Below are 20079 nucleotides of genomic sequence, written 5' to 3'. Positions count from 1 at the left end.
TTTCAGAACTGCCTATTCAAAGTATCAGCAACTGCTGCTTTTGCGCCAGTATGTTCAATATTCACAAAAACATTATAAACACATTAACTGCTGACTGTCATAGAAAGCCTTTAATTTTTCTAAGTATATTCCTTCAGAAAATTTTACTCAGAGGGCAGTGAGGCCCTGGCACAGCTGTACAGAGAAGCTGTGGTGCCCCATCCCTGCAGGTGCTCAAGGCCAGGCTGGACGGGCCCCGGGCAGCCTGAGCTGAGGGAGGCAGCTCTGACCATGGCAGGAGGGTGGAACTGGTTGGGCTTTAAGGTCCCTCCCAACCCAAGCCATTCTATGGTTCATTCTATAAAAACCAAACAAACAACTGATAAAGGACCACCACCAACAAAAGAAAAACAAAACAAGGTCCCCCTTTTTGAATCACAAAAACTTGTTCTCAGAAGAAGAACAAAATAATCATTTAATCACGGCTTTCTAACATTTAGAAGCTTCCTACAAGTGCCCTTTACCATTTTTTTTTAATCAAATAAGTAAAAAAGGAAGAGATTTTTCTTTCATTAAAGGAGTAACTTGCATTTTTGTACATTTCACAAGCACATATTTTCAACACCTTTCACATATTACCAAAGTACGTTAGTATACCTTACCTACTGTTAGGCTGCAGGTTAACATCTGTGAAATTCAGGTCTCTACTACCACCCAAGAATATCTGTTCTTCATCACGAAATAATCGATACTGTGTAATGAGTCCATTGGGTATCTCTGGTTCACTCCAGTAGATTTCTACTTCTGTTGAGCTGACTATGATATGATGAGGTTTCGGCCATACCCCTATTAACACCACAGTGACACTAATTTAACTTAATGACAGAAACAAAAAGATATATTTTCCATTTCCACAGTTTGTACTGTTGCTTTCAGCAGTGTAACAAAAGCATTAAACATTGCCAGAAAGGATAACAGAATTTCATACACATTCTTAATTAAACACTAATTAAATGTATCTAACTAGACAAAATATAGATTAATGGAGAACAAAGTCAAAGACTCTAGCATTTCTGTGTCTAGTTATCTCTGCACATTTATTTGTGGTTTTAAAAACATACATCTGTTAAATCTAACCTTGCTAAATTCAAGATGAATGTGGAAAAATTGTCATAAAAACAAAGCATAAATGCAGTGCCAGGCAGTCAGTGTAAAGACAGTGATGTGATCCAAGAAGAAAGACAAACTCTCTTGTGTAAATTTATACATGATAGCTTGATGGATGATAATGGAGTTTTGCACCTTGTTAAACCATTAAAAATACAAGACCTAATGACTGTATCGTTGCACGTATAGAAGAATGCCTTTTTCCCCTTACCATGAGGAGCAGCTTGCAAAGTTTGACCTGAAAGCGGTTGACTGGAAGCACAGCCAGCAGATGTACATGCAGTAAGCAGGAAGCTGTAGTTAGTGTATGGTTGCAGACCTAGAAAGAACAGAGATTAGACTAAGATGCTGACATCAGGCATCTCAAGAACTGTGCAACTACATAGAACATACTGCACTGTAAGGTAAATTTAACTTTTAGTATTTTGGCAAACATAAGATTTGAGTAATTCCTCTTTAAATCTGAATAATACTGAAATAGTGAATTATTGCTAACTTAGAAATATATACTCTACTAGTTTTAAAAATCTGATAAACAATTCAGATTGAATAAGTTACTATGCTACAAAGGATCTATAGATGTCGTTCATTTAGACATATCTCAGCTTCAAATCAATTTATTTAGGTAGCTCTTGCAGTACTGGAACAACAGTCCAGGCCTCAGCCCAAATGAACCACCTGATAATATGCCTTTTTTTTTTTTTCTTTTTTTTTTTCTTTTTGAAACTACACATAGTAATTAAAACATTACTGGAAGGCACCCATTCTTGGCAAAGACACAGAAATTCACATAGAAATTCAAAGGTTTCCAACAGGTAAGCACCTGAAAACATAATTGCTTAGAGCAATATTGTAAATAAGTCCAATGACATTCTCTGTTCCTGCCCTCCTTTCCAACTTCCTTTCTTTTGTTTTTTCAATTTTGCCCCTATTTTTATCTTCTAAAAGATTTTGCTAAATCTGCTGTAAAACAAACAGAAGTAGGAATGATAACGAGGTTACAAGATATTAATGTTACATACTTGTAAGTTTTAAGAAACAATTCTTTTTTTTTCTGCTCAGACCTTCTGTGCTGGGCATTCTTGAATGAGAATATATTGTTTTGACCCTACCCTGGAAATTTTCAAGCATCTTTGTGCCTTGTGTCAGTGACTTCAGTGTTGACAAAAAGCTGCCTGTAGGTTACCAAACTGAATGAAAGAAAGTGAACTTGAATGTAGTAACAGGAAGAACAAATTTCACAGCAAACCTCTGAAAGGTTGCAATGTGCCTGCCTTTGTGCCAGGCAGCATTCAGCCTAAACAGAAATGAAAGTCCCAGAGAACCCTCTTAATCCTGGGACCATCTCTCCTTCAACACCCTCCTACCCTTCATTTGCTATCACTTTCTAACCCGCTGTCCCACAGGACTCAAGAGACCTGCCCAAGCCTTTTCCCTGGCACAAGCCAGGCAGCAGGGCAGGCCAGCAGCAGCTGGGGAAGCCTCTGCCCTGGACACCTCCCCGGGGCTAGGGCTGGGCAAGGATGTGGCCCCAGCTCGGTATGACCAGACAGCACTGTGCTGGAAATGGAGGTTGGCACGTCTATGAGCTTGGCTGAGGGCACAAGGCTGGGACCGTGCCATTCCTGTGGCCTCCTTCATCGTGCTCCACATCTGCATGAGCCTAGGGTTCGTGCCTCCCTGATGTCTGCTGAGCCAAAAGGATATTTGCGTGCAGACTTCCAATTAGGCCCATCTACACCGAGATTCCCAGAAGGAATAACCCTACCACACACCACAAAAGCTGAGGCAAACTTATATATAGAAGTCTCTTTTTTTGTTAGGATTATTCTGCCCTGGAGGAGGCACAGCTTGTACACAGAATGAGGCAGCAACTCTACCTGCAAACGACTGTGCCATTGTCATACAGGCCATTTCATACTGCTTATGTAAAAGAGGCTGAAGTAGGATTAGACAGGTCAATTCACACATATTATATAGGTCAATTTGTAAGTGCTTGGCTTTGTGACCATACTTGTGATGTAACTCGTGGGTCTAATTGTAATTACTTCAAGAACAATGCTATTCTGTGAAAAGGAAAAAAATGCCTGGGCAAGATCTTTGTTTATAAACAAATCCTTGCTTATAGCCAGTATAAAGACTTTTTAATTAAAATACATAGAAAAAAAATAAAGAGAAATAAGAATGACCAATTATGCAGAAAGGTAAAACAATGAATGGAAGGCACGCAGGCTGCTGACAAATTGTACGGTATGTGAAAGAGAGAAAATAAAGAGATGACTCAGAGGGACAGCCCTGACTGTAACCTAATCATGAATTGGAAGAGAATAAAAATCATCTGAACACTGAGTATAAAAGTAAGAAGGGAGGAAATGACACTTGCAGACTAGAGAGAGGCAAAGGCGTGGAGGAAAGCCAAGTATTTAACATTTCAGGATAGAAAAGATTACTGTGGCAACAAATTACTTGAATTCCCCTAAAGGGAGTCATGTTCACTTTTAAAGGAAACATGCATAATAAAGCAATACTCATTTACAGCTACACTTTAAAGAGAAAAATGGGCATTAAAAAAGAGCACATGGTTTCACCAAATTTATTGGTGAGATTCTGATACCTGAAACCTTTAGTCATACGTGGAGCAGTCATAGCAGATTTTTATCTAGGTTATTAATGCTTTGCATTAAGTGCCTTCTCGTACATATGCTTTGGAAAGTTCTGTACAAAACTATGTATGTGATTAATAATAAAAATAACAAGTAAGATAATCTTGAAACATAAACAGTATTCTGCTTTTCCAATTTCTCTGTGTGATTATTCACAAGAGGATACTTCTCTTTTCCTTTTTTTTTTTTCAGTCTATTATTATTTTGTTGTTTTACACTTAGAAGTCTATTTTCTTATTGCAGTATTTGTCGTTTGCCAAAAGAACTGAGAAACAGCTTTTTAAAGATTGCCTTGCCTTATTAGCCAAATAATACCTTCTGATGCTGTTTGTCTCCATTTGTGGGTATGGCTCCAGCAAGGTCAGTAATTAATTCCCAGGCTAACACTTTCTGGTCCCACTATGGAAATTTTACTCAGGAGGATGTCAGACTTCTGACCACAGCCTCACACAACTCCTCCATCCCCAAGAGCTTCTTTTAGATAAGTATTACTCGTAATTCAGAGCTGTGTGGAGAGGGAGTTGACCAGTGGCAGCATTACTGCATCTCTTCAATTTTCACTACCATGAAATAGAGAATATATTTGAAACTATTTAGTCATGTATATTTTGTAATCTTGTATCTCCTCCTAACATTAATGTCAACAATCCTATCTGGATTTTACCTAAAGATGACTGTTTCTACACATACTTGATAAAGCTTCTTATTTGAGATACGTTATTTAGTGCATTAAAAAGGGAGATATTTGAGTTTTTACTACAAACCCACTTGCTGCTGCTGAAGAGGGCACTCGTAGCTTTCTCTTACAATTCCTCTAATTATTTTCTTCAGTCTTACCCTCTACCTGCCCCCCAAGTGCAGAGCATTAGCAGGCCCATTTGTAAAGTAGTAGTAACGCAAAGTGAAACAATGCCATAACTGTCATCCAAATTGTTCTGTACAGGGTAGTGGAAGTGTTCAGTAATAAATGATATAAAAAGGTCTTTTATTGACAAGCTGCCATGTGCTGTTTGCATTAGAGAATATGAGAAGATGATGGCTGCTGCCCCTATGTCCCAGTGGCATTCAACTCAGTGAGATAGCAGAAAATGCTTCAGTTTGCTTAAAGCATTGATAACACCTCTAAATAATTAACTGAGGACTTCCTGTCTTCAATTACTTAATGCTTTTTTTAACATCTTGAGAGGATTATAAGCAATTTATGGATTTCACATGATGAGCACATTCACCGCTATTCCCACAAAGCATTTGTGGGATCATGTTTCCAAAGCTTTGATGTAATTAAAAATAAGCAGCAAGACAATGGTGCAGTGGCAAGGTGCTAGCCTTCTCGTCTGTTATTTGCAAGACCCGAGATTCAGAGTCTCAAGAAATACTAATGCTACAGCTTCATTAATGTTCAACTGTTGCTCAGGGGAAAGCAGATGTTTTTGGAGAAGAAAATAAGACAACAGTTAGCTCAAACATTTGAGATCATCTATGGAAAAGAAATGGATTCTCTAGCTTATTCACAATAGTTACTCACAGTGCAGAATCAGAGCCATGAATTCCACATTATTATCCAAAGAACTCCCACAGAAAACAGCACAACATTTGATTATAACAAGGAACGATCACTTGCTTTGCTGCTGGCTGAACATGGCAGCACTGGATAATTGTTTAATGGAACAGGCACACAAAAGGAAAAACGACCCTTGTTTCTCAAGGATTTCTTCTCCCTTGCAATAGGCAAGAAAAGCTATATTATTTGCATTACAAATTTCAGTTGTGGAGATTTAATCACTTTTTGGGAAGGAAGTGGGATCACAAAAGTGTTTTTCAGTTGGCTTACTGACAAATCATTACATCTTGGTGGGTGTTCTTTATATCACAAACTTACAACGGCAATTCTGAATCATATACCATAAACTTGAATACTCTAGGTTAAAACTCCCTGTCCAGAAGCAGTGGATCTGGCAACAGGTTTGATAAACCATTGATGAATTTTATACTTGGGCATAGTACAGTCAAAGAATACTTCAGTCTTCAGTACTTCAGTACTTCATTGGACACAGAAAAGAAGATCTGATTGAAAACATTAAGGGATCCAGCCTGAATCAGAATGACTGTGAGCAATTGAGAGGGGAGATGAGAGGGGAGTTATGCTGTATGGTCTTGATATGCTCTAAATCAGCTTCTGTTTCTTGGGCGGCTATTAACATTATTTGTAACACATAAATCTGTGTTTACCAACAGGTATGAAAAAAAGAAAAAATAATGTAATTATAAATTTTTAAAAGCCATAAATATAAGAATTCAACAAGCAAGCTGAGTTCAACAAGTGAGAAAAGATAAAATCAACCCCAAATCTCCTGAATAAAGGTTTTTTCAGATACATGCACATAAGTCAAACTTTACTGAACATTTAGAAAATGGCTATAAGCAATACATAAGTTTATAAACAAGAATCTCGACTCTTTCCCTTTCAGTCTTTCTTTCCTCTTTATTACCTCAGGCATAAGGTACTACTTGCTCCTACAGTGCTACATGTTCACAGAGGCACCATGACTTCAACCATATCAGTGCACATTAATGATAGTAAAATGGAGTTGTATCTGTGTGAAGGGATGTCAAGTCTACGAAGAATATCTGAGAGCTCAAGCTCACCACAAAGCTCGTGTCAAGAATTGAGCTGGATAGATTTATTTTATAATTTTGAAATTATATCTATTCATATTTTAACGAATAGTGACAGAATTGAAATGCTTGAGGAAAATAAGTTTAAGGTATGTAAAGTCATTTAAAGCATTTCTAAACTGAGCAAAAAATGTTGGATTTAAAAGTTACTGACAGGTAGCAGTTTTATTATTATTATTATTATTTCCTTATGTCTTAAGGACAGGACATTATCTTCTCAGAGAGATCTGCCTCCTTACCTGATACCGTGTGGTGCATTCTGCTTCCAGTGTCAGAGTATATAAGTCCTTTTCCCACTTGACTGACCTGGTACTCTCTGATGATACCATTTGGTTTCTTGGGTGCAATCCAGCTTAAACGCAATGCTGTTGAGTTCAGAGCACTGACGTCTGGTGGCTGAACACTCTCTGGGACTCCTTGGACAGTGACTGCAACTACCTGAAGACATGAATTAAAGAACAATTTAATGTAATAGTACACTAGATACCATGATCAATGAGAATGTCACTTTCGTTTTAAAATGTTGTTTGGCCTGGCATATCATTACCAAGAGCCTAGAGAATTAGTTAGTTTTTTCCTCCTTTTTTTTTTTACAATGAAATCTGACCTTGAATATATTACATAAGTCTATGTCTACAGTTCATCACAACAGGTTCACCACATTTTAGCTGCAGTGTATAGCACAGGGTAAAACAACAAAAACTGTATTGCTTGAAAACTCTTGATAACTCTCTTCCATATGGTTCGTCAGTGTCTCTGCATTTTAACTGCCTGATTTCATTTATTTTAAGCACCAGTAAACATGGGGCTGAGCCTCAAAATATCCCGTACAATCTGAACTCTATCAAAGTTATTTGCAACTCCACAGTTTTGTAAGGAAACCTAAGATTCTGAAAGAATAACTTAGCACTTGTTAGTTCTTCGTAAGAACACAAATATCTCTACCATCTCCCACAGAGGCATATTCAAATCACACTGGTTTAATAAGTGAGTCAGACCTTTCTCTCTCTGAGAACCGCTTTTCTTTTTCTGTTATTACCACTATAAAGTATTTATATAATGCTGTAAATATAAAACGTGCCCTCTATCATATCTTGTCTTAGTGCATTTGATTGAATCAGTCTCTACTTAAAGACTTCAGTGTTAGCAGCAGTAAACTCCTTAATTACAGACAACTGGACTAAGGATAATTTATCAGTTTAGGCTATTGGTTGTAGCAACTATGTCTCTATGGCTTCCAGACCACAGCTGTATGTGTAGGTAGAGGACTGTTCTGTCTCCATCCCTCTGTCAGTGCTTCCTTTACTCATAATTTCGGCTGAGAACTGAACAATGAGAAAAACATCTGAACATCAGAAAAAGTCCCACCTTTTCAGTCCCACAAATATTGGAATTACAAAGCACAGTCCTTATTTGCCACTTCTACAGATCTTATGCTTGCACTCCTAGAAATTCATTTTCACAAAGGCAAGCTTATTATTTTGAAAAATGGTCATATAAGCAGTTGCCCAAGTGTTGAGTAAGGCAGATACTTTGCAGAAGAGAAACTATAGCTGTTTAAATAGTGATGCTGGTGAAAGGCATCTGTGGTTCTAAGTGACAAGAGAAAAAATGAAACATTGACAAGGGTAGGAAAGTGATTCTGTCTGCTTATAACAGAAGCAGAGGCAGGCTGTGCACAACGCAAGTGTAAAGCCTGAAGTAGAGGTAGACATGGAAAGCTGTTGAGGGGTAATGTAGTAGAAGCATCCTCAGATTAAGGCTGCTGAAGAAGCTGAGATACTAGCTAAAGCAGATAAACCAAGAAATATGAAGGAAGAGGAAACTATCAACATCTTAGGGAGAAGTGAAAATTTAACTTCAAGGCGTAGACAGTGTGCATTTTAATATTCCTTACTCTACTATGTGCAGCTTTGTCTTTAACAAACATCAGTTTGTACAGTGCAGTTTCAAGTGTTGCCAAGAGTGAGCTACTGCTTTCTTCTTCTGCTTGCTTGTATCAGCCTTAGGGTTCCAAATAATCACCTGCCAGTGGCTGAATCCAAATAAGAATTATTAATGTTTTTCACTTACTCAATAATCATCATGTCTTCAGATTACGCCTTTCCAAAAGCATTTTTATGTTACCACACTGCTGATATAAGTCTGGCACTAGTTCCATGAAGATGAATTCACTAACCTTGCTGCTGTCTGCACAACCAGCAACAGTGCAAGCTCTCAGCTGGTAGGAATATTCGTGGTACGGCTGGATGCCACTTGTGTCTCTGAAGCTCATTTCGGTTCCTCTGAAACGCTCAATTCCATTTCGGAGAACAATATAGTGAATAATAAGACCTATCACAGAAAGAAAGTTTTCCCTTTTGTTAGCTGAGAAATACTGCATGATGGTATTCTCTAATAACCTCCTCTGCAAACAGAAAAGATTAAATGAAATCTCCAAGCAGCCACTCTAACTGGCAATCATTCCACTTAAATGGTTAGTGTCAATTACCAGTTACTCTACTCAACATTTACATCAACATCTCAGTAGATCTCAGTGTTTATTAAAAGAGCTAGTCCAAGATTTCACACCGTTTAAAAAACGTAACCAAGTTTTCCTGAAAGAAATATGAGTATCAAGCCACCTCTCCCCCTATTTTATAACATGATTCTATTTCCTTATTATTATTACAATTGTTCTCAAAAGAGGTTTCTGGGCATTTTTAAATTTTCTTCTTTTAAAAGTTAGAATCTACTTTTACTGGTGATGAAAATAATCTCAACTTAGAGCAAATTCTTCTTATAAAGTTAAGTATATTTCAGTGGCAGTGGTTAATTAAAGAATATTTTATGATTTTAGAACACTGTCAGTGTGATGATAGAACATATTCCTTTTTTTCTGAATGTATGACAGTACCATTTGGTTGGAGTGGTTCTTCCCAGTTTAGAAGTATCATGTCTTCTCGATTATCCACTTTGGCCCATTTTGGTGGACTTACACCTTGTGGCACATCTTGCTTAGTGACAGCTCTGCTAATTTCACTGAAGCCTCTTCCATGGCTATTCCAAGCTGCCACCCTGTACTCATATGTGACAAAAGGTTCTAGGTTCAGATCTAGGAAAAGAAAATTGCATTTGGATCATCTCAACCATTAATCAACATACAAAGTAACATTTGCTTCATTTTTTTCTGTGTCTGTGAAACTACTTACACACTTTAAGCAGATATAGAAGTTGTTCCTTGATGTAAGGCTGTTGTCTGGTATAGATACGCTTCTAGCAATAGTTGTGAAAGGAGCTTCATGTATTCATTGAACTTCTTATTACTCATTTCAATCCCCTTAAGATACTGTCTTGATTCACTGACTAGTTCTTAAAGAATGCTACTTCACTACAATTGCTTCACAGTCAATTAGAATACCTGACAGCATTCAGGACATCTTTTTATCCCTGGTGAATTAAATACGCTAGAAAATCACCAATTCCATATGCCACTTTTCCTTACCTGTGAATGAATACTGGTTTGGGCTTCCCGTATAGACAGTCTCCTCTTCAACTGGACACACATTTTCCTTTATCTCCTCTCCTGTAGTACTCTGTGAACTTTTTATCCATGCACAGATATTCTCTCTAGGATCAAAGTCACACTTTCCACAGTGTGCTGTTTTCTCCATAGGTAAAGGACAAAGGGTATTAGCCTTGCATTCTTCTTTTACCTAAGGAATACACATACAATTTTAACAAATTTAGACCATCTTCCTTTCCTTAAATTATTTCATTGGTATTTCTCTGTCTTTACACAACATCCAAATTAGGCAACCACACAGAGACCCTTTCAGCCTCTGTCCAATTATTGGTCATTATGCTTCTATAATCCTTTCTAGAAGAAAATCAGAATATTTTTGGTAGGTTCTTTGCAAAAAAAAAAAAAATTACAAATTTTGATTTTACTGGAGCCCTAAATGACTGCTTTTTGTTTTGTTTTGTTTTGTTTTTTTTGAAAGTCTATAACAAAATGAGGGTGTGATTTTACCTGATAAGTTGAACATTATTCTACTGCAAAGGTCAATATCCTGTGGCAAATCAGTAGCAAATTCCTGGCTTTTCTCCCAGCTTTCCAAGTACACAATGGGGTTCTGTGCAATTTCTTGGCAGCTTTCAAGAGCTGAGGACCCTATCCATGGGCTAGAGAACTTGTGCCCTCTAACATGTCAGTCCTAAAGAGCAGATCTGTAATAAGGGTACCTCTACAGGCACTAAAGCAGATGTAAGATTTAACTCATAAAGAACAACTCACAGAAATAGAAATATGTACTGCACGTCTGCAAGTTTACAATGAAATTCATAAAAGGATATTTTCACCAAACCATAAGCTAGAGAGCAAAAATTCTCATAACATTTTGTTGCAGGAAGACAGGTATTGAGATATTAGCTAAAATATCTGTGCACATTAGGCTACAAACTTTGAAAGAGGAAACAAAAAATAACTGAATATAATGCTTCCTTCGTTCAGTTATAAATATTAGTTTGTTAGCTGATTATGAAGTTCAGTTAATCTAATTTCCATAACTTGACACTTTTACAAAAATTACATTTTTATAGATATCAATATAAGATGTATGATATAGATGGATTGGATTCACAGACAAAACACACTGTAGCTCCAGGACACATCTCAGAATATCAGTCATTTTAATATTAGTAAATCTGTGCATATCAGAAAGCCAGAAGTGCTATCTCCTTTCTACTGCATCTAAGTGAAATATGAATTCTCTCTACAGCTACCTGAAGGGAAGGTGTGAGGGTGAGGTGAGGGTTGGCCTCTTCTGCCATGTAACTAGTAATAGGAATAGAGGGAATGGCTTCAAGTTGCACGAGGGGACAATCAGGTTGGATGTTAGGAAATACTCCTTCTCTGAGAAAGTGGTCAGGTGCTGGAACGGGCTGCCCAGGGAGGTGATGGAGTCACTGTCCCTGGAGGTGTTCAGGAAATGTTTAGATGTACTGAGGGGACGTGGTCTAGTGGGAAATACAGGTGATAGGTGGATGGTTGGACTGGATTATCTTAGAGGTCTTTTCCAACCTTGGTGATTCTATGATTCTAAGTGACTCCTTTGTTAATACATTATATCAAAACCATGTATCTAGTATATTATATACTAGAATTCATTAACCTATTCCCAGCCATTTTTGCCTTGCATAAGCAAATACAATGCATTGAGGAATGGTAGCTGACTCATCACAACACTTCAGATTTTGTCTGGGAAAAAATTATTCAATCTGAAAATGAAATGACATGTAAAGGAGAAGATGGAAGAAATGTCTGTGTATTATGTTAGCAGATGAATGGAAACAATACATGAACACCTGTACATGACTGTATTTATTCTGTTTTTCTTTTTCTTCTTATTTTAGTTATACACACAATATCTGATTTCCACACTATAGTATCTCAAAAAATCTGAATCACAAAATCCTTCCCTCTTTCTCTCACCTACTTTCTTTGTTACTCTCTATATATAAACCCATACTAAACATAAATTTATACATATTTTTAAACAGAGTTCCCATCCTTTGAAACATTTGTTTCTTAAAGAAACATTTAAATAACAACTGGCAGTATTTTTACACCTTACGTATAACATTTCTATTGAATTCAATGGGAGCTGCAGCTGAAATTTGGTCAGATTGTTTCATGCTGGCACCTATGTCACTGGCCACTCTTAAAAAAAGCAGAATTAGCTTTTATGTTGCTTAGTGTACTCTTACAGTAAAATTAGGCAAAAAAAAAAAACAAAAAACAAAAAACAAAACAACTGTGTAATTCACTAGGTGTCAAAGACATCAAAAATATCCTCATCACTGCTAGAATTTACACAAAGACCTATACTAACACTGCTGAAATTGATGGCAAAACTGCTGTTGGTTTTCTATATGACCAAAGTTAAGCTCATCAAGAAAATATCAATTGCTTTACTTTTATTTATATATATAATTTGAGGTTAGGGTAATCTATGACATACTGCCTGTCCAAACTGAAATGTAATAGCTTTTTTATGATTCAGAACTGGCCACTTCAATTTCAATTTCCACTCAAGGGACATCACCAGGAACAGTGGCCACAGAAAGGGAACTGGCTATCATGCCAATCTTGTTAGTATGCCAGCTTTTAGCCACTGTGCTAATCTGAGGTGCTGGGCAACACTTCACAGAGGCAGCTAATCATTATTAATTCCTTTAGAATTCATTGCAATAACATCAATCATGGTGAACTCATTCGGTATTAATATGGATGTAATGTGAAAATGAATAATGCACACAAGAGTTTTTATATTCCTATTTTATAAAAATAGTTATGAACAGTGTATTTCTCTTTCCATCATCAAATCAGAGCTACCGAGAGATTTTCTATCAATTACCTTCATCATCATTCCAGCTGAAATCTTGTCAGAGCAAACATATTTCAAAGGATTATATCCAACTCCATTACAGCATTCTTCACTCTTTGGAATAAGTTCAGTCTCACAGCATTTTACTGGCACTTGGTCATTCTTCCTAACATGTGCTAGGGACTCACCACTGGAACCTGAACAGCATATGGTATCTGACACATTCACATATTCCTGCCCGCAGCAGAACATCCCTGAAACCAACAAACAAAAAATATACGTATATATATATAAGTTTTAAAAGAGTTAAGAAAGGAAAAAGCTGAGGCTGTAATCTAGCTTGGCATAAAATCTTCAAGTAGTGGGAATAATGTCGATTTAGCTCAAGTGAGATTAAGTTTGGAATGTGAGGTGACTGCAGCAAGAGTTCTAACTTCTAGATCTACTTGAAAACAAGAATTAAAGGAATAAACGGGGATCATCTAAAGATAACTTGCACCATTCTTCAACTTTTGTAACAACCTTTGCTATGAAATGCCATACCAAGGTGTGCACTGCAGGTCAAGGACACACTGTTGATGAAAACTTCCTGTAAGATTCTCTACCTTCCAGTCAGGTTTCATTCATTCTCTCTGATATGGGCGGCATCCCAAACAGTGCATCCCAGCATTCCCGAATGCTTCACATCATATTTTGTGATCTAAGGTAAGGGTACATACAATGTATGCGAAACCAAATGGGTAAAATACCCACAGGGAAGTTTCAGCCATCTCATAATTTTACTTGAAGAAGTTTGTTTCTGAACATAATTTTCATTCTATTGTGTAATTGAAAACTTCAAAAAATTAATTCAAGTGGTTTTCCTCTATTTTTAGTAATTCTATTTGAAAATGAAAAGCTCATCATAATCAGTGTAATTTTCCATATATTCATAAATATGGTTTTGCAACTGTGAAATTCCACATTTGAATCCCATATCATTTAACGAAAGGGGCAAATTTTAACACAAACATCCCTTAGACACAAAATAACCTACCCCAGAGCTGCAATATACTATTATGCTTACAAAGTAATTTGTATTTGATGCAATTTCTGGAGTACATGGACATTTAATACATGTACAGAAGTAGTCACTTTACTCTCTGCCATTTACTGCAGCAAATCTCTCTTAGGAAGTCATAGATAATGAAAATTACTCTTTAAATGTACGATCCATCTAAAAGATTCAGAGCAATGACTCAAAATGGTGGTTACTTGCATGCTTCACCTATTTACAGGACCGGTTTATTCACAGAATCAAACTGTAATCACCAGCATTCCGAGAGGTAGATACTTCCTACTGTTCACGCCCTTTTTTCCCAAATTGTCCTAGGATTCTAACAACTTTAAGTAGAGAATTAATGCAGAAAAAGACTCAATTCAATACTAATAAGCAACTCAGATAGCCCCGAGGGACTTCTGACAGGCAAACTAAAATTTTGATAATGAACTGTTTTTCTATTGAAACAAACAAGGCTGTATTCCTTCAGTGTGAACCTCATCTTTGTTTGACTGAATTAAATTTTTCAGCCAAGATTTCACTCACATAACAAGAAGTGACTCCCTTTCTAGTTTCTTTGGTAAACCATTACTTCTTTAATTATTATCAGCCTTGTTCCAGTGTGATAAATTGCTAATTACTTAATACCCTAATCAGCGTTCATTCTTTGCACAGATAAACTGTGACAGCGCCATTAATTTAAATAGTAATTTCACTTAATGGCCAGAACGGCACACCAGATTTTTATGCAGCATTTTCTGAAGACTGCATCCATCACTGCAATATTCTGACATAAAGATGTCTGACGTGCACTAACTCACTTAGGGAGAGCAGATGTTGCAGAGCAGAGTTTGGTAGTAATTCCCATAGTGCATCACTTCAGCATGAATGAGCTGCAAAGGCGGAGGTAGACAATCTTCTGAAACTGCATTGCATAGCCCCTGACCTTTGCTTAATTTATCACATGTAGCACTTGACTCCTGAGCCTTGACACCTCAAATGTACAATTTTAAATATGCCCCTAGAAAAACAAAATAAGGCCATGTTTATTGATGGATTGATTTGCCTTCTAAAAATCACTTTATTCAATTGTTTAAGGGTCCAGAAATTCATATAAACCCTTGGCTGAAATCAGAAAAATACCAAAACACAAAATATTTGTTTGTAAATCAGCTGGAACGCATGTGTCGTGCTTCATATATTTTTGTTTCACAGGAACATAATGCATTACAGCAAAAAGAAAATCCATGGGCTGGAAAAGACTCTTCTTGCTAACAGTGATTTCTGTCAACAATTATTTCATGTTCATCCCTAGCAACTGAAAAAATTCACAAACATAGCTGAGTGATGAATTACTAATTTAGTAAATCCGCAAAACCAATGCTTTCAAAAGGGAAAAATGAGTATTAGAAGGCTTAGCCTTTGGAGCCAGAGTAGAGGATCAACAAAATACAGAGCCAGTGTACATTGCAAACTATTCCAAAAATCCTTGGCTTACATGTGGGTAATGCAACTACGACAGATCAGACACCACTACAGTACAAAGCATCATCTTTCATGAGTCTGGGATGTCAATATAGGGGCATTTCACTAGCTTTTTTCTTTTTTATTAAAAAAAAAAAATAGAGAGAGAGAGAAAATCCAAGAGTGATTTTAGCTTCCATTATCCTTTATAGACAGAAATTGACAACTTTGGATAATCACTTAGTAGCAGCTTGGCTCAGGATTTGTGCATACAATGGCATCACTGCCAGCCTTTGCCAGTAGATGTCTCTATGATCCCCCCACTAAAAAGGCCAACAAGGGGCATAAAATAAGATGCAAGTAAATAGAAATTAGAAAAAAAAAAAAAAAGAAAAAGGATTGATTTGAGATGGAAGAAACATCTCTTGTTGCATGACAAACTCTCCAAGAGAGGCATACAATGGGAAACAAAAAACTTCCACCATTCAAGCCCTTAAACCTACATTCAGTGCAAACATGGGCCTATGTTCTGCAGAAAGACGCTGCTTTCAGCAGAAGTGATTAAGCAACAGTAGGACTGCACACAAGATTTGCACTTGTATTAACTGTGTTTTTTCTCATACGATTTTTTGAAGGAATTAAAAATTGCAAAAAAAAAAAAAAAAAAAAAGAAGGTATTAATTTGTTCATATATTTTTAACCACAGCATCTATTGCAAGCTATGAGAAAGAGCTTGGGAAGCTTGTCAGCTTTTACATAAAGCCATCCTTGTTACCTCTTCCCCTTTTAGACAATGGGATCAGCTTTCCAATTACCGTATCCTTACAAAATTCTACTTATCCGTTTGCCAACGATAAGTAAATTATATTTTTGTGTGAGAGCATTTTTTTTTTTTCCATTAGGATCATTATAAATAAGAGGGATAGGGAACATGTAGATTTTGTGCTTTTGCATTTTCATGATGTATTTAGCAAGGCTGAATTAGTCTGAGAAATTAAGCAAAAACCTATTGAGCATGATGTATATGATATGATAAGAAACCACAATCTATTCTATGCTTAATGTGAAATAATATGATCTCTTTTCAACTATGGTACTAATTCATCTTTCAAAAATGTATTTGTGTTCAGCTATATGCTGGCTCATAGCATAAAGTCCTCACAGAAAATCCATGAACAATGAAAAAGCTACTGTTTTCCTTTTTAATGGCCAAAAAAATGTCATCATGATCCATTCTCAAGAAAAATGGTGTAAATGATAGAGTGCTATAGGCTAAACACATTTTAAAAAGAGGAGTGTAAAGATTTTTAAAATATATATATTTAAAGAAAAAAAATTCTTAAGAATACATATATACTGAAATGAAGAACATAACTTTCATCCCAAGATACCTGTATTACACTCCTACACAACTCATCTGCCCAGAGAGAGCAGTAAAAACATAAACGCTACCCCAGCAGTTCTGTTCCAACAGCATCTGTTAATTCACTCCATTTATAAAATACATATTGACAAAGACAACTGAACTGGGACCAGGGAGATTTGATTTGGTGTGAGAAAGTCAATTCAATGTGATTTTGTTAAAGGGCTCCTGCAGGCAAATAAAAGAGTTTAAGTAATAAAGTACATAAAGAGATGTTTTATGAGCCAGCCCCGTCTTGTGGCAGCCACACAATGCACTGCTAAGCAAGAGGCCCTTGCTCTAAGCTGATGTTGTGAGCCCTGTGTGGATGCTGTGGATTGGGCACAATTAGGGATCAAAGTAGGGAGAGCACCATAGAAGCAGTGAGGCTCACTGCATTCAGTCCACAATATGCCGCTGGAGGGGAGAAAGCATTGCCAAGGCTCTTAGTTCAGTCCTTCCTGACAATCACCACAGAATGGGAATGCTTTGAAAATCACAGCGGCTAAGAATCGAGGGAACACAAAAGTAAATGGAAGAGTGAGCTCATTTGGGGGGAAAAAGAGTTCAGTCTTCTGATCTGGATCTTAGTTATATGCTAGGATCATCAGCTGTACAGCAAGAGGCTCAAACTGGCACAAACAATAGCACTTCCATCACTAATCTTAATACACCAAGCAGAACTGATACTAAGCTTTTATTATTTCCATGTTTTGAAATTGAGTTCCCCTTCAGGACTGTGATTGGTTTTGAAATCTTTTGTCAGGCAGAGAAAGTCTAAGGTTGATGGTATATAGCAGAAAGAAAAGACACACGAAAATACATGAATGAGATGTGTAATAATGCTTCTAGTCTCTGCCACCAGCTAGTCTTTATGAGGAAGTAATGTTCATATTTCAAATCTAGATGGTGTAATAGCTTCTCTCAATATGCAAGAAATGCATGGGATATACCAGATGAACAAATGATTAGCTATAGCAAGTGAGTTTTGTTAAACTATGATGGGTTTACCTCGGTGTAGATGTATAACTGAGGGACATGGGCCTCCAACCAGATAGCATTTGTCGCCTTTAGTTCCTAGTAGACTAACCCCACATCTGCAGCATGAATAGAAAATCCATTCACTGGGATATGTGGCAGCATGAGGTGGAGAAGTATAACCTCAGCTCTACTGACTAAAAGAAGACTGATCCTACTTTCTGACTGGAATAATGAAAGATCATGCATTGCCTTTGAATTTTCTATCTCCAGACAGCACAACTGTGGGACAAAGGTAAAGAAGATGAGTTATGAAATGCTAACCATTTTGCCATCTATCAGAACAGGTGAGTAAAGTGCAACAGCATCTTAATAAAACTGGCATACACACCTTAACTCTTTGAGCTTCCCACTACTGAACAGCGGATGCCACAAGAGGTTTAGAAAGATGAAAACTCTTTCTTGAAAATTCTCACTTACCTGTGTGAGCTTCGTATGCAGTCCCCTTTTCCTCATCACCACAACAGACCAAGTCTGTGCTTACGACTTCTCCACCACAGCACTGCTGGCTAAAACTGTCGTGGAGTGATCCACCACAGCAGATTTGGTTCCCTGATGTAGAATAAGGCATTCCATGGCAGCAAGAGTCACCAATTCCAACTGAAACTCTGTTTTGCTCCTCATTGGGGCAGCATACTTCACCTGTCAATTTAAGAACACAGTTGAAGATTTTATGCATGTACAGTTCTTGAAATCCCTTAGAGGATCTCAACTGATTGCAACAAGATTTAGTCTGGATTCACACACCAGTAGCTTAGTGTACAAGACAGTTCACAAGAAAGCATGGAATCATTTGGTACTTTAGAATGATGTACAAGCATGTATTTATTTGTAAAAATAATTAAAGAAACAGAAATTCATGAACTCAGGGCCAAAACTGTGAGATATCAGAATGCAAGCATTACAAAGCGAAAGGAACAACAAAAACAATTTATAAAAATGTAATTATACAGGTGAAAACCTCTAGGTAGAGGTAGCTGTACGGTAAAGGAAGCTCATTCTTCCTTTGATCAATGAGACAGTCAGTCTACTTCTTCACAGAAAAAAAAAAAAAAAAAAAAATCCCCATCTCCTCCAAATTCATTCTGAAGTTGTTTGAAGGACTAAAATAGTTAAAGAGCTTTTTGTGTCAGTAAAGACTTCATCTGCCAAAGAACTTAAAGTAACTTTAGAAACTAATCATCACATTCAGTGGGGTTGGCTGCTACTTGAACAAAAACATCAGCTGTTGCTTGACAAGGACGTGAGATATGACTGCCAATGAGAGTGACACCATGATGGGACAAGACACTTCTAGTTTATGATATAAAGTATACAGAACTGACTGTGAATGGAAACTATTGCCATTTACTAGTACCCACACTTGATCTGAACCAGTGCTCTAAAAGTTAAGTTGTTTTTTTTTTTCTGTGTTGCAATATTTCCTGTGGCTCAGACATCACTGATACAACACTTGGAAGAAATAGGGAAAACACATCAGAGCTGTTCTTCTGCTTCTGAAGAGATTCCATCCTTTCTAATTTTTAATCTCCATGCCTTCAACTCAGTGTGCTTCAGTACATCTAGAGCTATCAAGCTGGCCAAACAACATCTGGGAAATCTGTATGCTTAGAGAGTTTCCATATAAATTACTTTATCAAATAAAGTCAATAATAAAACAAAACAAAACCAAAAGGATGAGAACAAATTTTTAGAGTATAATAGATATAATCTGTTTATATACTTCATCATATTTTCCTGTATCCCTTGGAATCTAATTTAGTTGCCATACAGAGAAAGTATTAAAACACAGAATGCAGCTTACATCTATCATCTATTGGAAATGAAACTGTTTTGTTTTTTTTTTTTAAAGAACTGTTAGACATAAGACACAAAGGATCAGTAATCTTCTCATTAACCTCTCAAAATGGGATCCATTCCAAGCTAGGCTTGAGAATGTTCTTGCTCTGAAAAGTACTACGCAGTCTTACCAGTTAATTGTTATTCTTATCAAAGAATGACCCACATTAACATTTAGCTTCAGGTTATTAGCATATTTATAAAAATAAAAAAGAAAAATGAAAAAAGTGACCAACATTGTTCATGTTGCTGCCCTTTAGAGTATGCAAAAAGAGAAAGCAGCAAGTATAGTCAGGAAAAAAAATGTTTAAAATCATGTTGAGATTTCATGCTTTTTGCTGCTGACTGAAAAACTACTTTCAGATATAAGACATTTTGTTTCATTGTACTTTTTTTTCTTGATCTAAACAACATTAAGCTAGTTAGCATAGACCACTGGCTGGG

At 36.8% G+C, this 20079-nt stretch overlaps 1 protein-coding gene across 7 annotated transcripts in view; it reads right to left on the bottom strand.

The window, feature by feature from the left end:
* USH2A (usherin) overlaps positions 1 to 20079 on the bottom strand; it is a 370614-nt gene that overhangs the window by 67081 nt on the left and 283454 nt on the right. For 5 of the 7 annotated variants that reach the window (XM_015283893.4, XM_419417.8, XM_040697423.2 and 2 more), the window contains exons 50-57: positions 18217 to 18438; positions 12884 to 13107; positions 9970 to 10180; positions 9382 to 9579; positions 8665 to 8819; positions 6725 to 6923; positions 1358 to 1465; positions 642 to 825 (exon numbers count right to left, since the gene is read on the bottom strand). In XM_015283893.4, the coding sequence (XP_015139379.2) occupies positions 642 to 825; positions 1358 to 1465; positions 6725 to 6923; positions 8665 to 8819; positions 9382 to 9579; positions 9970 to 10180; positions 12884 to 13107; positions 18217 to 18438 (1501 nt within the window). The remainder of the gene's footprint in view (positions 1 to 641; positions 826 to 1357; positions 1466 to 6724; positions 6924 to 8664; positions 8820 to 9381; positions 9580 to 9969; positions 10181 to 12883; positions 13108 to 18216; positions 18439 to 20079) is intronic. The other 2 variants (XM_040697421.2, XM_040697422.2) reach the window with 2 other exon arrangements.

The sequence above is a fragment of the Gallus gallus genome, chromosome 3 (assembly GCF_016699485.2).
Source record: "Gallus gallus isolate bGalGal1 chromosome 3, bGalGal1.mat.broiler.GRCg7b, whole genome shotgun sequence".
Classification (NCBI taxonomy): Eukaryota; Metazoa; Chordata; class Aves; order Galliformes; family Phasianidae; genus Gallus; species Gallus gallus.
Note: the sequence above shows the minus strand (reverse complement) of the source record. Positions and strands in the feature narration are given on the sequence as shown.